The following is a 22,358-nucleotide window of genomic DNA, read 5'->3' as shown; positions in this document are numbered from 1 at the left end:
CCGCATGCGGCAGGACCAATAAGACTTATATTGTTCGTCCTCACTAGAAAAAGTATAACAGGGTTATTCAAATTATTTATTTTATATTCCTCGTACTTTAACAAAAATATATTTAATTCATCAATCAAAAAATTATGAATTAATGATTGTATAGTATTTTTTAAAGTTATCAATGCATAGTGGTACATTGCAAATGCAATTTGAAAACAGTTTCACTTGGATAAGCACAAAACGCAAGCTTCCTTTTACCCTTAGCTTTCATTGAAGGTATTCTCACAGAAAAATGGCCCCCAGTGTATTGAGGTAATGGGCTCTACAGTTCTCTTACTTCTAAAATATTCCTCTATAATATTCTCTGCTAGTTTTTCTAGTAGCAATAAATTTACCAAATTTACAAGAAAATTACAGCCAGAAACTTCAATCCAAAATTCGTTACTATTTATTTATCGTACTGTCTCTTTATCGATTGCTGATGGATTGAAAAAAAAAAAAAAATGTGTGTGGTTCATTTCGCTCTCGGTGATAATGGACAGCTTTAGTTTGCGGATTATCCCACGAAATGATGTAAAAGGGTTAATTATATCTTATGTATTTATTAGGTCGGACATGAATTAAAACATGCACGAATCGGCCATTGTTTGGCAAGCGTGTAGAGGCTCCTTAAAAACCCTATAGGGGTATTCATTTTTTTTTCTTACCTCCTGGAGCAAAGAAAAAGGCATTTACAAATATATATATACATATATACATATACCGGCTATTTCATTTTCTTGTTTTGCCGGGATGGCATTATAAGAATGGTTGCCGGGTTCGCTGAAGGCGGTGTCAACAATGATGGCATATGTTTGCCTGGATCTTTAGTTTAAGATGTTAAATAAAACAAACTTACGTTAAATGGAGAAATATTTCCTTATTTTACCATGTTAATATAATATAACATATAGCATGGTTGAGAGGCTGTAACTAGGTGTGCTAAATGGAGAATGAGATCACGTAACAGCTGAGCTCATCACCATTTTGTTTGTTGTGTTAGGTTATTTGCTAGTAGTTTGTGTTTTCATTGCGTTTTAGGAGTGCTTTGGATGTTTTTAAAACTAATAAAGCAATGGATGACTATAATAATAATGAAATTTCTCTTCCTCACAATTTAGAAGATCAAAAAGACACTCAGTAGCCAAACGTTTACACAACTCCTAGTGTTCACTCAATTTTGACATGTTGTAATAAATAATTATAACATAAACTTAAAAGCAAACAATAACATTGGAAGGAAAGGTTATAAATGAAGTTGCTCAGAAAATCCACTAGGAGCTCTTATGCATTTAACATTTAACACATCATGACAATCCCTTATATATCCTTGTATTTCGTAGGGCGAGAGTTTTAATTTTAAGTGTTCCATTAGTCAAACAAAACTTTCTCCTACTAAATTAACTTAACTAAAAAAAAGGAGAAGTTTGAACAAAATAAATCACACATTTTTATACCTAAAATATTTATATTTTTTTTTAGAATGGCCTTTAAAGAGCTTTGGATGGAGTAGACCGCATGGAATGATGACCTTAATCCAGAGGCTTGGGCTGTATTGGCCGCTGAATACAGTGATCTGGTTGGCTCCTAACAAAGCATTCCATTAAGTACCGATCCCTTTGTCCTTCCAAGAACAGAGCCCTATCCCCCCCCCCACAGGGAACAATATCGCTCTTACGTCAACCTAACACTATTATATCCATCGAACATACCTTTCTCTTTTAATTATATGCATGAACTGAACCAAACAGTAGTTTTTTTCATTTTAAATTATTAAGGACATTTACTAGGTAAACAGTCTAAATTTCCAATACATTCAAAAAGACCGATCAACATGACTATTATAAGGCCTATCGGGACAAACGGAGTTGAGCTATGGGGCTCCATTAACCCAATGAATTCCTTCCGAATCCAATCCTAACAGTCCAAAATCCTTAATGCTCCTTACTAATGTCACAACTTAAATCATCCATCAGGACCTCAATGTTCCATATGTTGCCGATTTGGCCAGAACCAGATACCAATCCTTCCATGATAAACTTCCCAACCACCCAAACCAACTCATTTCTAACCTGGCTTCACCTTCATTACTTAATAATCCTCCTGGGCGTTGAGGCTATCTTCTTGTCAGACGCCCATCTTCTTCTCTAAAAATGTTTTTGGAGTTCTATCATTGGGTAGATTCTCATCTCATGTTTGTATCATGTCATTATATCGTTTACAGCAAATTTACTTGATGTATATATATCTATAAAGTTGTAAATAGCAATAAATAAATAATTTAAAACATATATATTAAGGCGCTGATAAACGTTAACCGAACTATTGAAAATTCGCGCATGCGCAAGCGTGTGAAAAGAATTTATTTGCAATGGCTTGTATGAAGTGTCGGATTTTAGGTTCAAATCAAAGAGCGTTCAGACAAGCACTTGTGCTGCATCCACACATTTGTGCTCAATTAGTTGTGTTTTATAACTACAAAAATATAAATATTTGTGCTTACATTGTTTTGATTAATCAAATAATTTCCCTAACCTCGGAATCAATCATTAACTCGTGTTTAAGATCATAAATTTTAAATTTTTATCAAGTGGGTGTGAATCATTTGTTTAAAATCAACTTCAACGGGTAATTTTTGACATTGGACAAATATATAATTAAAAAAAACATTACATGACTCGGTAATTAAATTAACAAGTACCTGATAAAAATTCAAGAACCTATGTTTTTTTTTTAAATTTATTTATTTAATGTAATTTACAACTGTAAATTAACTAAAAAATAATACAATAAGTAAATATGTTGTATGTTTCATATACACTTGAAAATCTTGGGAAGGAACCACCCATTGGTGGTACTTCAAACATTAATTTAAATTAGAAGGTCCCGTGGCCATCTTCTTTTCAGACGCCTCGGAGGATTATCAGGGATTGTTAAGGATGAAAGATTAAGAATTAATGGGTTAGGATGGTTAAGGAGTTTGGAATGAAAAGACGCATTTCTGTTTTGGACCAAATCTGCAACGAATGGGATGTTAAGGTCTTTGTGAATGAGTTTATATTTGTAACGTAATAAGGAGCATCAAGGATTTTATGTAGGATTTTGGATTGTAAGGATTGGATGCGGGAGGAATTTGATGGTTTGGAGGAGCCCCAGAGCTCAATTCCATATGTCCAAATTGGTCTGATTATCGTAGTGTATACTATTTTTTTTTGTAGTGAATGGAAAGTTTAGAGCGTTTGTCAAGTAAGTGTTGTAGCAATCGGAATCTACGAGCAGTTTCTGGTCGTTTCAGTCTTGTGTGTGGATTCCAAGTAAGTCTCTTGTCAAGATGGAATCCAAAGCACCGAATCTGTTCAACAGGCGTTAGTGGAGTATTTAGAAAGGATACTGTAGGACAGGAGGGCAGAAGTTTACGACGGAGGGTAAAGGTGATCAGATGGGATTTGTCAGGATTTATTTTGATTCTCCAGTTTTGACACCATTCTTCATTAGATGTTATGTGTGTTTGTGATGCATTAGCTGGGTCGTTGTTTACGGACAGTATACATGTATCATCAGCGTATGTTGTTAGGATTGTGTTAGGATGGGTTGCCTTTACTACCTTGAGGAACACCGGTGGACTGAGAAAAGAGAGATGAGTAGGCTAGGTTATGATTTACTTTAAAGGTTCTATCAGTGAGGTAGGAGCGGATTATAAGGAAATATGAGAACCAAAGTTGAATTTATAAATTATGTCGTAGGAAAATAGTCCCAGTGGTGTTAAAAAAGTTATCAAAATAGTAAAAGAAAACTATTTATTACTAAGCAAGGTTTCGCCCCATTTTGCAGGGCTTCGTCAGGGCTGACAGATAGAAACAGTTAGTTTTCTTTTACTATTTTGATGCCTTTAGAGTATAGCAGGCAGTATTTTATTTTACTTCCTCTTTTTCTTCCTCCTCAGGGCCTCTCAGCGTGAAGGTGCCCCGATCCAAGCTTTCCTCTTCGTCTAGACACATAACCCAGCCACGACATCCTTGGCCTACATCTTGGTCTTTTGCCAGTTGATCTAGCTTTGGAGAATTATCGTGGTCCATGGTCTTTACCCATTTGGGATATATGACCGAACCACTTCAACTACCTCTGCTCAAGAATTTAAGTTAGTGGTTTCACCCCGAGCTCCTCTCTTATTCTGGTATTCCTGAAGTGTTCCCTTCGTGTTCAATCTGCCCAGAAGGAACCAGCTCTCACTTTCGTATAGTAGTGAGAAGGTAAATAGCATTAAAAATATGAAGTTTAACTTTTCTCTCAACTTCACGCTTCCCAAAGACAGTATTGCAGATCTTGTAATAAATGTTTGTTTTTTAAATTTTATTTTACATTGTTATTAATTTAGTAGCTTTGTTTATTATTTTTCATTCTTTATTGTATTCCTAAATGTTTTATTTTGATTATACGTTTATGTTTTTATTATAAACTTCACCCAAATAAATTTTCATATCCAAGCAAGTTTATTAATTTTTTTTGTTCCTTGGAGCTTCCTTAAAAAAGACTTCGTCGATTTGAGATAGCTTAACAGGCTGGACCCCTCTCTCCCCCCCCCCCCTAGTTCTTAATTAATACATAAAGGTTGGTTCTGAATGATGCTCTGTTAGATTTATTTCAGTATAGAAATATCTATTATGATAAAACTCTACGGAGATGAGAGAGAAAAGGCAGCTGATTCAGATCTATCCAGAGGGCGGTACCCCAAGGGGTACCGAACCCCACCGAAATGTGGCAACACCCGACTCCCCCTCCCCCTCTTCCAGTCATCCAGTGAGGGATTTTGGCAGGATTGGTGGCTTAAAGGGATTATATCACGCCTCATACAGTTACTAATACTTAGCTCCCACACTGCGATCAAATACTTAAAACGTGTCAGAAACACTAATTTTGGACTTGAATATCATTGATTTATAACTCTTGGGTAACAAGAAATATTTTCTCTACCTCGTGTCAATCAAATTTCCTAATTGAGATTTCTAACCAATTCTTCTGGAAATTCTAGACATCTATTACTTTTTTTTTTCCTTTACCTTGGCAAAATATTATGTTGAGATATCGAACAATTTTCAAGGCATTAGACATTTTCAGTGAAAGTTTTCAAAATCTGGTAAAAATATTTATAAGATTTGCTATAGGAATAAAAAAAATACCCAAGATTAATCATATTTCACGAAACAATGTGATAAATCGTTAATAATCAATTTATTTGGAAACAAAACGAACCCTTATGAATTAGTAAACAAATCTAAATTAGAAATCATTAAATGAAATTTTACTTAACTATATTAGCATATATAATAAAATTCGGTACATTTTATTATAATATTTCTGGAGAGAGTTTTGTGTTGAAAATTTTATTTATTTTATTGTCTTTCCCCTCAAATATTCGATCCGGACACAGGATTGACCCACTAAGAGCTATTAACAGTACACAACTCTACCGACTCCTATCCTACGCTAGAGGATTTGCTGACCTAGAGAACTATGCCGCAGTCGGATAATGGCGCCCTGGTCTTGATAAGATCAAAGGCGGCCCCCCTGCACCCCATCCCTCGGGCGCCCTTCTTCAGATAATTGCCATCTTATCTCACTGCTAATGTCCTGGGGTGATGTCCTAACTGGAGATGTGAAGTGCTTAGGGGAACACTGTTTGATAAACAAATTGTAAGAACCTGTTATGAGGTTAGTCAATAAATTAATAAACGTATTCTACGAAGGTGACTTATATAGTAATTATAGGGAAATATAGTAAATCGAATTTAATAGCCGAAAAAAATACACAAGAGTATGGAAACCGACATTAATCACTGGCTTAGTTTACCAAGCATTGTACAAGTCTTGGTTATGACAAACATGTAGATACAGTATAACGTTTCCCAAGCACATACAATACAAATGCAACAGAGATACAAACATCACCAGAATCCAAATGTTAATAGAAATTTTAAATTATCATAAAAAAAAAAAAAAAATCAATCCTGTGCAAAACAGTAATATGCTCAATAATAATATGTTCTCCTGTCTGGAGCTATACCTGTGACCTTTAACTACAGGATGTTAGAGATATAAAACATATACCTACATGAGGATAGTAAACAACTGTCTTCGGTACGCCAGAATCTCAAATAAGTTGAATCGCAGTTCCAGACGATTAAACAATACACATACTGACACAAAACTCTTTCTCTTTTAATGCCATTCAGATGTTCGATTAAAATATATCGAAAAACAACCTCCTTTTTTTTTCATATGAGGCCTAACGCTATTATTTTCTCTCAGAGAAGAAAAGACGGGTTATCCTACAGGTTACCAATCTGTTCTAGCTACAGTGGAAAAGTCGATATGTATCCCGAGGGTCCACCACGAAATAAAAGTCTACTCGCCTAAGCCCGATTCGAACTTGCATAGCTTCTGACCTCATGATGATAAGTGGTACATCTGGTAAATCGAAGTAGAAGACTTATGATACTGAAGAGATTTAATGAGGTGTAGGTAGTTTACTGTAGGTTAATAAGTGGGGAAGATGGTCGGGGGGTGCGGTCGAAATATTTATTCGTGCCGACGTTTCGACCTGAATTTCAGGTCTTCATCAGGGAGTTAAGGCAGAGGTTCTGGCTAAAGTGTAAAAAAAGAATATCTGCCTTAAGACCCTGATGAAGATACGAAATTATTTAGTCGGCACGAATAAAAATATTTTTGTTTATATGCGGACCACACCCCCACCATATTCTCCACAAATTTAACAAAATGATGGTGTTGGAAAACTGTCTCGAGAATGTATGTTATGTTCATAAACAAATCATATAAGGGCTCATATTGAATCCCATTAAAATAACCATTACGTAGTTTATAATAGTATGTTAGTTGCTTGAAGGACTTAAGGAATTATTGGCAATAAACCTAAAAATATATGGCCACCATTTTTAAAAAATCTGTCATATTTGGGGAGCGGACCCCCAGGGAATTGTACAATATTTGGGGTGCGGAACCTCCAGGGAGTGGTAAAATATTTACCATCGTGACTTTCAAACATTTTTACAAAAGATTTCATTGACTGAAATTATATTATGCTTACTTCTAGGTAAAAGCAAATTTTAAGTTATGTTAACTAGGCCTAAAGCCATTACCAAGCATAACTTCAACACAAAATCTAAAAATGAATATTTGTTTGTTGGTACTTTAGGCACTGCCGTACCGTTCATCCGATTGTAATAGGGATTTTTGCTAAGTGTTCAGGATTTTCCTGGGAAGACTCTGGGCTGGCCCGATTTCTCAGGTAATGTTCAGAATCTCTGCCGAAAGCTTTCTGATGAAGACCTGAAACTCAATTCGGAACTTCGGCATGAATAAATAGTTTTTTGTTTATTTGTGTTTTTTGCTGACCGCGCTCCCCCACCCCTCCGACCAACTTCTCCACTGAAGAGATTTAATATTTTAGAATATTTTCAACAGTCTAACATAAGCACTAAATCAATTATTCCGCACTAGACACTAACACTGTATTCAGGAAGACGGTCCTGAACACACTGCAGAATTGAAGGAGGTCCTTGAAATAAACTTTTATAGACGTTATGTAGCCGAGATTTAAAAAATAAAGCGCCCCCTCCCATCATTAGAACTAGGCTCGGGGATATAAATCGAGTGAGGGGGAGGAGAGGGGGAGGAGAGGGCGAAGATTACGTCGTAAAAATTCCCTCCTCGAAGTGAGAGGGTAACGGCAGGGGTGCCAACAACAGGGTTTCAGTCTTAGCGTAATTACGTCCCGAAGAGGGGAGGTTGTTTCTCTTCCCAATATCTTACGGTCAATGCGTAGCTCCAGATATTTAATGGATAACTAACTGCTTCCTTCCAGTATTATAAAATATTCTCACAGGGCTTTTAAATGGTCTTTATATCGAGGGATCTACTATGATGAAGTATATATATTATATCGAGGAATCTACTATGATGAAGTATATTATATCGAGATTTGAGTGGCTTAAAATTCTCTATATAGAGGTTCACACACTTACTGACCTATAAATCTCAAATTATATGTAAATTCAACCTCGTTCAAGGGTCAGTTGCACCAATCTCCGGTAAAACAAAGATCAGCAATACGGAGGTAACTTATTGACTTGTTTCTGGTCTACAGTTTTGTTAACCAGGTTACCAAGGTTACCTGAACCTGAGATAACTGCCAGACTACGCAATTCTTATCACTAATATTAGAAATTAAATTTAAAATTGATTCAGCAGCCACTTTTGACAGGGCTAAACTTGATTGTGCAGAGAACCAGCCTGTTCTACCACTTTCCTACAGAACAGTGAAATCACTTATAAGCGCTTATTATAAGGACAGAACAAGTGCTAGACCCTAAGTTTAAGCGGAAGGAAAGAAGTGGGAGAGCCTACTGGATAAGGATAAACGAATCCCCGGCAATCTTAGCAGAGCTGAGAGAGTGGCCTGTTTTCGGCTAGTAACAGGACATGATCTGCTCCAAAAACACCTCCATCGAATTGGCATCGTAGATTCCCCGAAATGTCTTCTATGCAACATGGGGGACATGGATGGGGACCATCTCTTGGCGTGTGTTGGTCTGGTGGATGTTGAGCGAGATGTGGACCAACTAAGAGGAAGAGTAAAATTGTATTGGGCTGCGAGAGGGAAAATGACGTAATAGCCCACTTCCTGTGGCGTAGGAGAAACAAAAATAAAAAAAAATTATTCCTGATTGAGCAACTAATTCTTTTAAGTCTTAAGTGCCTGTCAAAATCGCCTATCTCGATCAAATCCATTTTATTGAATCTGGAAAGAAGCGGAATAATACAATACGCCTTGGCTAGATAACAGAACCAACTAGAACTATGGAAGGTTCCTTGTAAGGTTATCTACTTAAACGTATATTTTCTCTATATCTCAGTTTAAACGATAAAGTTTACCGTTAGCTTTTCTGGTTCAACAGATAACTAATGGTTTTACCCGAGATATAAGTAATTGTAGTTTGAACTGTGATATTACTTTTCTCCACCATGAGAATCATAAAACACGAATTTTCATGGCAAAAAAAAAGGTTTTTTTTTCAAAATTTTCGCCTTCCGATTACACTTGTTATGGTCTGGAACCGAATATCGTACAAAATAAAAATTCAAGAGAGAAAATATGATTTATAGGTTATCTAGTATATATTCTTTGAATGTTTAGCATTTGCCACCGAATCTACTGATCTTTAAGTTTTCCTTCAATTCATTTTTTTTCTTTTCATAATAAAGAGAATATTGTAAAAAAATGTAATAACCGAGAAAAGTCCGATGTCCACAGTTTTTGCTTCTCTCGAACGCACAAGCGTGTAGATACTGACGCCTATTACATTCTTAGTTTACCAAACCCTTGTGCTTATCTATTTATTTTATCTTTTTTTTTCCTTTTAATTATAACCATTGTATATAGTAAGGGGTGTCTTTTGTACGAGACTATACCAATCTAATGTAACGGTTATATGAACCATGTAAGGCCCACCAGAGCCCCTGTTTCATAATGAAAGCTAATAGTATTAGTTCAAAATACAAGTATAGAAACAACGTGTTAATTGCTCTAATACTTAGTTTTATAATATCTCATAATAGGGAGGACTATTAGTGTACTACAGGAGTTATAAAGTACAAGTTACTATTGTACAAGTCAGTGTAATTTTATTAAGTTAAATCGACAAAACCAATAGTATTAGTTTGTACTTTATTATGAAACAGGGCCCAGGCCGATCTGGTATTTAAAAAAGCCCTTGTAGATGCCTCCACACGTTAGCTAAACAATAGCAAATTCAAGTATGTTCAAGCGTATGAATGGATTGTTTTAAATTTATAAAGTATTACGTCACAAATAAACTCATTCACAAAGACCTTAACATCCCATTCGTTGCAGATATGACCCAATACAGATATGCGTCTTTTCATTCTAAACTCCTTAACCATCCTAACCCATTAATTCTTAATCTTTCATCCTCAACAATCCTTGATAATCCTCCGAGGCGTCTGAAAAGAAGATGGCCACGGGACCTTCTAATTTAAATTAATGTTTGAAATACCACCAATGGGTGGTTTCTTCCCAAGATTTTCAAGTGTATATGAAACATACAACATATTTACCTATTGTATTATTTTGTACAGTTGTAAATTACATTAAATAAATAATTAAAAAAAAATTATAGACATTTTATGTCGAGGCAATTATATTAACAAATTTCTCATAAAAATGGAAGAACGAAGTTTGAATTTAAAGTTTATGTATTACCATTTCTATGAATTTTTGTAATCTACAACCTGCTTTGCGGATTAACGTCTCCTTCCATTTCGCCTATCTTTATTGTGTTCACTTTGATAATATAATAGCTGACAAAAGTCAAAAGAACACACAAGCATGAGGATATCGATATTTGTTGCTTCCTTTGTTTACCATGCATTTGTACAGTCTTCAATTTGCGGCAAGCGGCAATGCGTGGATCCGTTTGAGGAAGTAAATGCAGCGAGGTAGAAGAGACAAATAGGGAGAGGTTGAGGTAAGGTGAATCAATAGCAGCGCTGACGTCAGAGTTGGGCTAGGTAACGGAAGGAAGGTAAGGTCCACATCTTATATCGAGCCTCCTCTGAGATATCGATTGTCAACATTGGCTTGGTGACTATCGACTGCTATTAATAAGATGGCAGAAACAGTCGCGTGATATCTAGTATCGAACTTTTTAATAGATTTAATAATTACTCTTGGCGTCAAAAATGAATTACTTCGTCTAGCAACTTACAAGGAAAGTGTGAATGAAAAAGAAAATCGATGTGTTGGATGGATGTTTTATTTTCCAGTCTTTTATCTGCTTTTCTGGAACACTATATATTTTTTTTTATCCATTTTTCATTATTTTATTTATTATTTTAAGATGGTAGCTTTAGAGACATGTTGAAAACTGAAAGCCTATAAACTTGAATAGATGAAGTTATATTCTACAAAATGGGTGAAATGAATCATCGAAAAATAAATAGTTATTAACTATTTTTGTCTATTTTGACTCCAACTCTGAAACTCTTTTTCATTATTTGAAATTATACAGTCAATTATTAATATGTATATAATTAATTTAATTGCTCAACATTTCCATAATTTAAAAAAAAAAAAAAAAAAAAAAGGAAGAAAATCAAAGTTAAAATAATAATTACTGAAAACTTTTTAACAAATTATAAAAAAAACACTTATTACTAAAATAGAAAAAAAAATTAATTAAATAGATATTTTTTATCTATTTTCAAAAAGTTTGTTTTGGTTCTATATTTTAAAACTTTCCGTTAGACATTTTTTATTTTACTTTCATTGGTTTACTTGATTAACAAAAAAATCGGTTTTTCATACACAAATTTCTAAACCCATATTACTATACTATAGGTATATTGAATACAAAATATAGGACAAATCCAATACAAATGAATACAAAATATAGGACAGTGATATTTTTACAATATTTCTAGTTTGAGAGAAGATAGGAAATAATGTGTACATTCTATAATGTTGCAATAATTACTCGGATGGGCGTTGATGACCTCAGGATTTTACACCCTAAAGTCCCAGCCAACAACAACAATTACTCGGATACATCAACAATTAATATTAATCGAGATATATAATTGGTTAGGTATAATAGTAAATTATAAAATAAAACCCATTTAGCAAAAACTCAGGCTAGAATAGATTGGTAACCATTATTTCCAGTTCTCCTTAGAGTACATAAGAGCGCTAAAGAAAATAAAAATAATAAACATGACGGAGAGGGTCGGAGATAAGACCAAAAAGGAACAAAAACTAGATAAAAACTATTTATTTTCCGACTTGGTTGCTGTCTTTAATCATGACAGGCCTCCAAAGAGGGGTGAAATATCAGCAAAGAGATAGTTGTTAGCAATTTTTTGTATTTTTGAGCATAAATCTGACCACCTCTTTCATATTCAGATACGGCCAATCATTTATACATATAAAAAATAATAAACAAATAACTTTTTAAAAATTAACTTTCAATGATTAGTCAATTTATTTTTTTTAGAATCTTTCTATGAATTTATTTTAGAGATATAATTAAAACCAAAATAATAATTCATCATTTATTTAAAATTAAGCAAGAAAATATTCAGAACACATGAATGAACATCTGAGATATTTTTATACAAAACAAAAAATTAAAACTAATGCAATTAATGTGTTTCATTGAAATTTTGTTGATTTAAAAAAAAAAAATTTATTTTTAAAATTTTTTTTACCTAAATAAAGCTACCAAAACCCAACTACAATGCAGAGATTCAAAGTCTATGAAGACGTCGAAAATGTCGCACCTGACAAAAATCCTCGACGGAAACACATAGAAAGGCAAGCTTTAGGAGAAATAAAAAATACTATCCTTACAAGAAGTAAATATTTAGAACTGAAAAAGGGGATACAAAAAATAAAGATAAAAGACCAAGTGAAACAGAAACCCAAGAGATCCATCATTACAAAAAAGGCACCTAACAAGAAAGTGGAATCTAACAATGAAATTAATAAGTCACCTCAAATCACAAGAAGGCGAAGGCTTTCCAGCCTTTTTAGGGTGAGTGAATACGCAAACGACATTTACAAGTACCTGCAAAGGATAGAAGACAAATATCCCATTAACAGCAGTGCCTGGATGGAGATCAAATTAGGAGAAAACACGCGCTTTGCCCTTGTAGATTGGCTAGTTGAAATTAATGAACATTTCCAATTCATTCATGAAACTTTTCAATTATGCATATCAATAATAGACAGGTACATTCAAGAAGATAAATGTCTCGATAAGAAAAAGGATTTGCAGTTGATAGCTCTAGCAGCAGTTTTCATAGCTTCAAAATATGAAGAAATAATACCGCTGGAAATAAACGACTTGCTATATGTTTGCGACTCTTCTTCATCGACTGAAGAAATCCTGAAAATGGAAATGAAAATTGCGACAGAGATGCAATACAGCTTTGGTAGGCCCGTTCCGGCTCAGTTCATCAGAAGGTATTGCAACGTAGCACGGGCGACAAGGGTGGAACAGTCATGTGCGTTTTACCTCACTGATGTTGCTCTCATGTCACACAAATTATGTTATCTGAAACCTTCAATTATTGCAGCTTCTGCAATGTACATAGCTTTATGCGTTTCGAATGGAGCAGTTGATCAGAACCTTTGGAATATGACGCTCATCAATTATTCAACTTATGATATAGAAGACTTTAAAGATTGTACAAAGACACTTGCCAGATGCCTGAAGAATACGAAGTCCTCGAGGTACCAGGCCATCGAGAAAAAGTATTCCAAACAAGAATATTTCAATGTCAGTCAAATTCCCGAGTTGGAAACAGTCTTAGAAGAACTAGCGCAGTAAAGGCTTAAGTAGAATCAAAACAGAATGATTAACGACAGGGGAATGTAACAATAAATTTAGCAAGTAGCCCCTAAGGAGAAACATTAACCCTTATCATAGATGGTAGGAAAAGTATGCATAGGGTATTAGAAGGAAAAAAATAAGAGTAGAATATAGAATACAAAGATTTTAAATAAAATTTCATTATTTTGGTAAATTAAGATGAATATTTTAAACCATGCCATTATCATATCAATTGCCAACTTCACAGTAGTGCTAAGTACATTTCCACTAAAATTACAAAATATACAATTAAAGGTTCTCAATTTTAGGAAAATTACAATTTTTCAATTATTTTTTTGACTAATTTTATATCTAAATCTTTTCAGTCAAGAAATTAATTAAACAATTATAATTTTCCTAAGAGTGGGAACCTTTAATTGTATTTTTCGTGAAATTAGTGGAAAACGAACCATGACTGAAAAGTAAGCAATTGATATGGTAGCTGCTCTATGTTTTTTAACTACTCCAATATACTTCGAACTCAACAGATTCAGTACTTTCCACTCTATATTCCCCCCCCCCAAAAAAAATATAATGGAAAATAGTTGATTGATTGAGTGTAATATATAAAAGGAAAATGGTGCGGTGTAGTCAAAATAACTCAAATAGTAATTAAATTATTTACACTATGAACAAATATTTCGTCCTACTTTGCAGGGATTCATCAGGGCTAAAAGAGATACAAACAACTAAAATAATGTAACAAAGTCAGAGAATAGATAGAAAATGATTTAAAATAATGAAACTTACTTTGTTCATTTTTATATAAACTTTCACACATTAAATAATTTTTAGCTATGTCTTAGTTTATTTCATGTAATTAATTCTCTTACTATGTTATATTGTTTGTATCTTTTTTAGCCCTCCAAATTGGCTCAAAATAAATAGTTTAATGAGTACTTTTGATCATTTTCCTTCTACAAAAAAATATATGTGATAAATCAGTACTGCAGTATTATGTGTCTGACCAAAATAATCAGATACCATAACGAGATAATAAATGTTTCTTCGTATTTATGGAAATTAATGCAACAGCCTTAAAAATTTAAATTACATTTGATAACTGATATTTATTTATAAATAGAATTACCATATTTAACTGAATATTTTCTTTTTAGTCTTATTAAATTTTTTTTTCTGACATTGTAACCAGTAAAATTAAAGGTCGACCTATATTTGAGGTTGACTAGTATTCGAGATTGATCAATGAAAATTTGATTTCACTCAAACTCAGAACTTTCAAGTTGTTTATTAATTTATTTTTGTTTCTGCTTTCGTGATGGGAGACTAAAAAAAGTTGATATAGTGTAATTATAAATAAAAATTGTTTACTGAATAACAAATTTTATAGGGAGGGACAATGTAATAAAAATAAATTGTTGAAAATGGGATCAGTGATGATATTTACCTACAAGGAAAATAGTATATTTAAACAGTGAATCGAGGAGAAAAATGAATTTATTGACATTCCGAGTTTAAATAAATTGTCGAGTTGTTTTTAATAAAAAAAATAAAATAAAAAAAATCAAAATCAATTTCATTAAGTGCCACTTCTGGTCGGTCGATTTTATCGAAAACGTTGCTGTCACATCCCAGCCATATACCTTGCTTAAATATATCATTCAGATCCATATGAATTTTCATTACAAAGCTAAGCTGTTCACACACAGACCACTTTACAAAACTAGGGTTATTTAGACTCATAGAACCTCAAAATGCGACTTTCTGGCGAAAACTCGAATTCGACATTTTGCACGATCGTAATATTTTCCCTATATAATTAAGTGAAAGTAAAAAGTGACATAAGTAACAATTCATAACAACTTTGCAGATCTCTAATTATTTCAAAGATAAATTTAATAGCAATCTGTATTGAAAATAAAAAATACTCAGTAATTGGTACATGTTTGAAGTGAAAAACTTTCCTGTTTCGGTTTTTAGTCCTTTTTCTTTTGTTTTATTTTTAAATAGTTTGATTATTAACCTTTACAGAAAATAGACAAAAGAGATAAATAAGGCACTGACCTGTGCTCTTGTATCCTCTGGTAAAGAGTACAACCTCCTTCTGAAAGATAGCCGTCTGGAATGTCTCTGCACTTCGACTGTAAGACCTCACCATCGGATAAGTATCCTAAAAAAAGAAGAAGAAAATATAAATAAAATTAATAATACACAAAAACTCTATCAAAGGTCAACTTTACGGATGTTATCAGCACAAGTTTCTAATCTGTAAAAATTATAAGTGAAATCTCTAAATGCTATAATGTTTTTTCCAAGTTACTACGTATAGCTTCAGGGACAACCAAAAGATCAGTTTTATGTTTAAATTTACTTTTTACACATTGAATATTGACAGTAACATTGAACTTCTGCTGCACACCTGTATTGTTCAAAAGACAGAGGAAGGTGGAAATAAATTTACTAACGAGTTTCTAGCAGCGTTTTTAAGTTACATTAAATTTTCAACTTTAAGTAATTTTTTTTTCATCCCAACTTTTCATAATTTTGATAATACTGATTTATAAAACATTTCATAATGAATTTCCAGGACAGTAGCTTCGGTGAAACAAAGAATAAATTGAAAAATCATGTTTTTACTAAATAAAAAAATTATAATAAATATAAATACCTTATCTCACATCAATTTAAGAGTTTTTCCTTTAAAGGTAATTATGTTACAACATTTTTATTTGTTATTTCTGAGCATCATCATCATCCTCATGGGTGTTGTAGTGAGTCTTGGCTTCCTCAGTTAGTCTCACACATTGGTATCTCTCTCTTGCAGCTGTTCTCCAGTTAGCTAATCCAAGAAGAGCTCTACTATATGCATTGATCCCATCCATCCTGCACAATCTAGGTCTTCCAACCCTTCTTTTTCTTTCAAGACGTGTCAACATAATTTTGCTGGTTGGGCTACTCTCATCCATCCTGGTTACATAACCCGCCCATGTCAGACGCTGTACTCTAATGAAATAGACTATGTCCGTATCATTATGTATGGCGGCCAATTTGCATTACTCCGCCTTCTCCAATCTTTACCTAAGCGCACTGGTCCATAAATGTATTTTCTGAGGAATATTGATAATTTTTTTTTTCATTTCACCACAAAAACTTATTGTTCTATCTTCATCGAATATTAATATAGAGCAGTAGTTTCCAACCTATAGAAGCATATGGACATCTAGGCCAAAAACTGAACTACGTGCACTCCTAATCTTCAAATTATGCGGGCTTCCCATAAGAAATATTTGAAAATCAGGTTGGTTAAAAGTAGATTTTGAGTTAGATGTATTGTATGTTTACATGTTAAAAATTACTTCCACACCCACCTAAATCGCCAAAATCAGTCCAGAAATTTGGACAACTTTCTTAAAGGTAAAATTTTTGGAAATGATTCTCAGGTCAAAACTAATTTTTCTGGCTTTATTTCTTCTCAAAACTCAGAATTTTTCAGTTCTGAGATTAAAAATTTTATAACACGGAGGAAATGCATAGAAAATGAGGATGATTTGAATAAAAATGATTTAATTTCATATGAAACAACCCAATATTTTTTATTAATTTACTCTATTTTTTAAATTTATTCTTCATTTCATCAAAAGTCCTGATGAAGACATACATTATGGGTCGAAACGTCAGCAGAAAATAATTGAATAGTGGATATATTTTTTTTTCCTTTTTAACCGCAGACCTGACTATCTCCTTCAAATATTTTACTGATAATATGAATTCATATGTGTTTAATTCTAATGGTACAATATGGTTCAATGGAATTTAAAATTAAATTGTGTTGCCTAGGAGCCCATTGAGAACAAGAATAACACTATTAAATTAAAAAGAAAACTTAACCAAACACTAAAGTCTTGGAGTTCATGTTTGGTCACAAAAATCAAATATAAATCTACAGGCTAACTAAAGCCTCAAGTAGAATTCATTTTTTTTTTTTTTATTATAAAACTCATGATTAACATATCACTGGCTAAGTAGTAGTACTAGATTTAAATATTTTTTTTACTTTTATTTATTTATATGAAGATGAACAAACATTATCTTTACCAGAATTAACAGACGAATTAGCGAAGTCCACTTCCATAAAGTTTCTTTCTGTATTACTTCTGGGATAAGTATCCAAGGGCCGATAAGCTGAAAAAATGATAAAAAAATTTAAAAATCTTCAATGGCTGAATAAGATTATTTTATTTTTTATAAAACTTTTTTTTAGCCCATTCAAGAAGCCATTTTGTTTTGAAATGATAAACCCATTTTTAATTTTTTTCTTTTTAAATTTACTGAAATTTACAACTGCATTTACATGACAATACATCGAGTAAATTTGATGTTAGATTATAATGGTATGACAGAGGCTTGTTGAGAAACTACCAATTGATAACACTCTAATAACATTTCTACATTAGAAGGTTTTGGGGCCATTTTCTTTTCAGGCACCTCGAAGGACTGTCAGGAATGGAAGAGGAAGTAAGGTTAGAAACTAGTGGGATTGGGTGTTTAGGGAGTTTATAATGGAAGGATTGATATCTGGTTCGGAATAGATCGGTCAAATATGGAACATTAAGATCTTTATGGATGATTTTATTTGTGACAAAGTAAGGAGCATTGAGAATTTTATGAAGGATTTTGGATTTAAGGATTGGATAGAAGAGGAATTTGAAGGTTTATTGGAGCCCCAAAGAATATTAACCCAACATTATTAAAGTATACTGTAGGGCAGTCAGTAGGTTTACGACGGAGGGTAAAGTTGATTTAAAGGTATTTGTTGAAATATTTTTGATATAATAGAAAATACTCATTTATCAATAAAAAATAGGGCAAAAAGTAATTAAAATTACAATTGGGTATAATTAGTAACTGAAATTACTTTGGTTCAACTAGTAATATTAATTTCGAATCATTATTACAATTATATTGGTTGATTTACTTATAAATGGATTTTAAGAATAACAAAATAAAAAAAACTTTCTTAGCCTCCTTGGATAAAGCGACAAGAGGAAAACCAGACATGTAGTTGGTTTATGATTTTAAAAATGAAACTATTATAAATACTTATAAAAGGAAAATGAGCTGGGTGAGGTCAAAAAGAACACAGATATTAATAAAACCAGTGTACAGTGAAAAGTATAAATGAACAAGAATTACAAAACAGTATTAGATGATTAATGAAAGCAGAAATAATAACAAATAAAAAAATAAAATAAAAAATACAGAACACAGTAATAGGCAGAAAACAGGAATAAAATAAAGTCCAAGAAAGAAGTCCTTGATTGGACATGGAAGATAGCAAGTAAGGGGAGAGTATTTACAGGGCTGAGACAGGCCAAGATACTAATTACTAAATCCTCCACTTCTAGAAATAAGTACCTGCTAGGCCTAAACAGAAATGAACTCTGATTATTAATAGGAGTACTGACAGACCGCGGAGTAGTTCGTGATGAAACTTGTTACTTATGTGGTCTAGCCCTGGAAACTGCCCTACATTATATAGTAGACTGACAGGTGTGCGTCACTAAGGTATAGGCTTCTAGACTCTAATAGAATCCTATTATATAAGGCTTCCTCCATAGATTGGTTGTCCCTTTTAAAGTTCATAAGGAAATCAAAAAAGTTCGATATAGAGGAATAATAGTCATTCCATTGGTTTGTCATGGGATTGGCAAAAAGAACCAATAGGCCAACTTGCCGGATACGTTCTCCCCATAATTACCAGTCCCAATACCAGAACAAGAAAGTAAAAAAAAAAAAGAAGGAAAATAATGAACAAAGCAGGAAACCCACGTTATGGAGCTAAGCACAAAAATAAGCTGAAGGCGGATGAGAACAACAGGATAGAGGAGTAGGGGTATTAACGATTGACAAATACATAACATTTGAAAGCAAATAAAATAATGTAGAAGTAAAAGTAATATTAGGATACTTAAGAAATTTATTTATTTATTTTTGACCCCTGCAAAAAAAGTCTGATAAATAAAAAAAATTGTTAAATGTCCTAACATTACTTTACTTCTACATTATTTTTTTTAGCCCTGCAATTCTGGTTTGGACATCTACTTAGGATGGATCCAGATAGAAGCAATTACATGAAGACTAATGAGACCTGCACCTATGATGATGATGATGATTTTTTAGCCCTGCAAAGAGGGTCAAAATGTTGGCTCATGATAGATAGTTTGATTACTATTTGAGTTCTTTCGATTATGCCTGAACCATCTTCCGTTTATATACTACACACAATCAGTCAATGATCTTCCAATTATAATTACTATTCACCTCTACTCCTGTTCGGAGGTATCGTTCTAGGAGAGATAGAAACTGTCCTCTTGTTATATCCAGGAAGGAGGGGCTGCATAGGCTTAACATTAGCCATTGCTTCTTCAACTTCTTCGACTGAAGACTGCCTTTCATGGGAAACTTCCAATACAGCTTCAAGCTAAAACAAAAAAAAAAAAAAGAGGATCATGAATAAAGTTGTTAAATTAGTTAAAATTAAAAAATATAACTTCAATAATATTTAGTTGAATCACACGAAATATTATTCATGGAAAGACTCTAATAAAATACAAGAACAATTTTTTAGTTAGTAAATAAATTACAGCATTCATTTTTGAAGTGATCATTTCTTTTATGATAAATGAGGCAAAATAAGCTGAACTTGAAACTTTAAGTTTTAAAGATTTGAATCAGAGAATTGATTACTTTTATCAACACCTCAAGAGTATTTTTTAAACAATTTTTTTTTTTAAACTGGTCATGGAATATTCAAGGAATTCATTTTTTCAAATTTGTCTGTGGAAAGTGAATTAATAAGAGTTTACTATATACATTGGATATGATTTATAATGACGGACCAGTTATAGTGACAAATAGTTCCTGACCCATGATTCTCAAAGCCTTAGCTATAAATTTTTTATGAGTATAATGATTGATAAGTCATAACGACTCATTAAGATGACCTACGGAACAATAGATGATCGGTTTCAGCGATGGCACTTCTGGAAATCATCATAAAATGTTGTTGCAAACACGAACTTTAATTTTTCATAATTAGTTTCTGTTACTTTAAAACCATATTTTGAAAGGGGAGAGGTTTACTTCTGAACTCTCAAATAGTCTGGGGATGATTATAACCAATATCCAGTATATAAAAATGATTTTTGAAAATTGTTCGATACAACAATATACAATTAAAAAATATATATACAAAAAGACTTCTAGCCCAAGGAATGAGAGGTAAACAAGTGATGTTTCTCTCTCTTCCAGAAAACTACTAAAGTCAATTAAGAGAAAATAAAATAAAAATCATCCTTCAGAACATTCGATCTATTAGATTAAAATAGTTTGAACATCTAATGAGTGTGGAAGGAGAATATTTGAAGAGACTAAGTAGAAAAGTGAAGAAAGACCACCTCAAAATTCACTCAATATTAAACATTGGTCAGAGGACCTTAATAGAAGGCAGAGCTGATAAAAAGACAGAGGAAGGAGATAGAGAAATCAGGAAAAAAGATTATAGGAGCTCTTATTTAGAGATGATGAATGCCTTATAAAACACAAAACTCACTAAATGAAATAAAAACATGAACACAATATGATAATATATAATTAGATACATAAGAAAAAGGAAGTGATTAAGATACATTAAAATGAATAAATATAATAATGAATTGAGCGACAACAAGCAACATGCATAAAATAATACATTGACATACAGAAAACTATCAGAGTACAACAATAAATAAATAACATCCAACAACTATAATAAGATAAAAGATAAAGTGTCGGAGAAAATGATCATGATGCAGTCATTTAGATTCTTTATATTTTTCATTTCAAAAACCTGGGCCACCGTCAGAGTTAAAATTGAAATAAATATTAGGTGAGATAAGAGTTACAAAATGATATTGATAAAATAAGTAAAGAAAATAAAAAAAATAAAATAAAATAAACAAGAGCGATATAAAGATATGTAATAATCTATGATGGATATAGGGAAATAATAATGTAAAAAGGAAATGATGGAAGATTGCTGATTGACCGTGTGTATCAATAAATGGAATAGGATCCAGGTGCGACCAAATTAAACTCAAATAGTAATATTATGTACTGGTTTTAATTGAACCAACGTTTCGCCCCACATTGCAGGGCTTCATCAGGGCTAAAAACGATACAAACACTTAACATAAGTAAAAAAAGTAAATAGAAAATTACAAGGGTATACAATGAAACGTAGAAATTAAATAAGAAAAATTAAAGGTTATAAACAATAAATAAAAACGGAAACAGTAACAGATAAAGAGAATAAATATTAAAGAAAGTACAAATTAAGAGATGAAAAGGGATAAGAATAAAATCAAGAAAAAAAAAATGAACAAGACTTTTTTTTTCTTGATTTTATTCTTATCCCTTTTCATCTCCTAATTTGTACTTTCTTTAATATTTATTCTCTTTATCTGTTACTGTTTTCATTTTCATTTATTGTTTATAACCTTTAATTTTTCTTATTTAATTTCTACGTTTCATTGTATACCCTTGTAATTTTCTATTTACTTTTTTTACTTATGTTAAGTGTTTGTATCGTTTTTAGCCCTGATGAAGCCCTGCAATGTGGGGCGAAACGTTGGTTCAATTAAAACCAGTACATAATATTACTATTTGAGTTTAATTTGGTCGCACCTGGATCATATTCCATTTATTTATAAAGGGAAATGTATTATTTCTCTACATGTAGAAGATGGTCAGGGTTGCGGTCAAAAAAGAACAAAATAGTTGAAAACTATATATTTTTTGACCGCAACCCTCACCATCCTCTTTATATTTTAAATTATATGGTCAACTATTTATATATATATA

The 22,358-nt window shown here is 32.5% G+C and overlaps 2 protein-coding genes across 5 annotated transcripts in view; one reads left to right on the top strand and one right to left on the bottom strand.

Annotated features, from left to right (window-relative positions):
* Nucleotides 1-22,358, bottom strand: part of LOC106684213 (protein sickie) — a gene marked incomplete at its 5' end in the record, with an annotated part of 168,758 nt that overhangs the window by 140,039 nt on the left and 6,361 nt on the right. For all 4 annotated transcript variants that reach the window (XM_067046039.1, XM_067046040.1, XM_067046041.1 and 1 more), the window contains 3 exon segments: nucleotides 15,522-15,627; nucleotides 17,553-17,639; nucleotides 19,779-19,938. In XM_067046039.1, coding sequence (XP_066902140.1) covers nucleotides 15,522-15,627; nucleotides 17,553-17,639; nucleotides 19,779-19,938 — 353 coding nt within the window.
* On the top strand, nucleotides 12,230-13,650 carry LOC106684216 (G2/mitotic-specific cyclin-B2). The gene has a single exon (XM_014426163.2). The coding sequence runs from the start codon at nucleotides 12,360-12,362 to the stop codon at nucleotides 13,452-13,454; it is 1,095 nt and encodes a 364-aa protein (XP_014281649.1). The 5' UTR covers nucleotides 12,230-12,359; the 3' UTR covers nucleotides 13,455-13,650.

Source organism: Halyomorpha halys, unplaced genomic scaffold (assembly GCF_000696795.3).
Source record: "Halyomorpha halys isolate HHAL.00 unplaced genomic scaffold, Hhal_1.1 Scaffold557.1, whole genome shotgun sequence".
NCBI lineage: Eukaryota > Metazoa > Arthropoda > Insecta > Hemiptera > Pentatomidae > Halyomorpha > Halyomorpha halys.
Note: the sequence above shows the minus strand (reverse complement) of the source record. Positions and strands in the feature narration are given on the sequence as shown.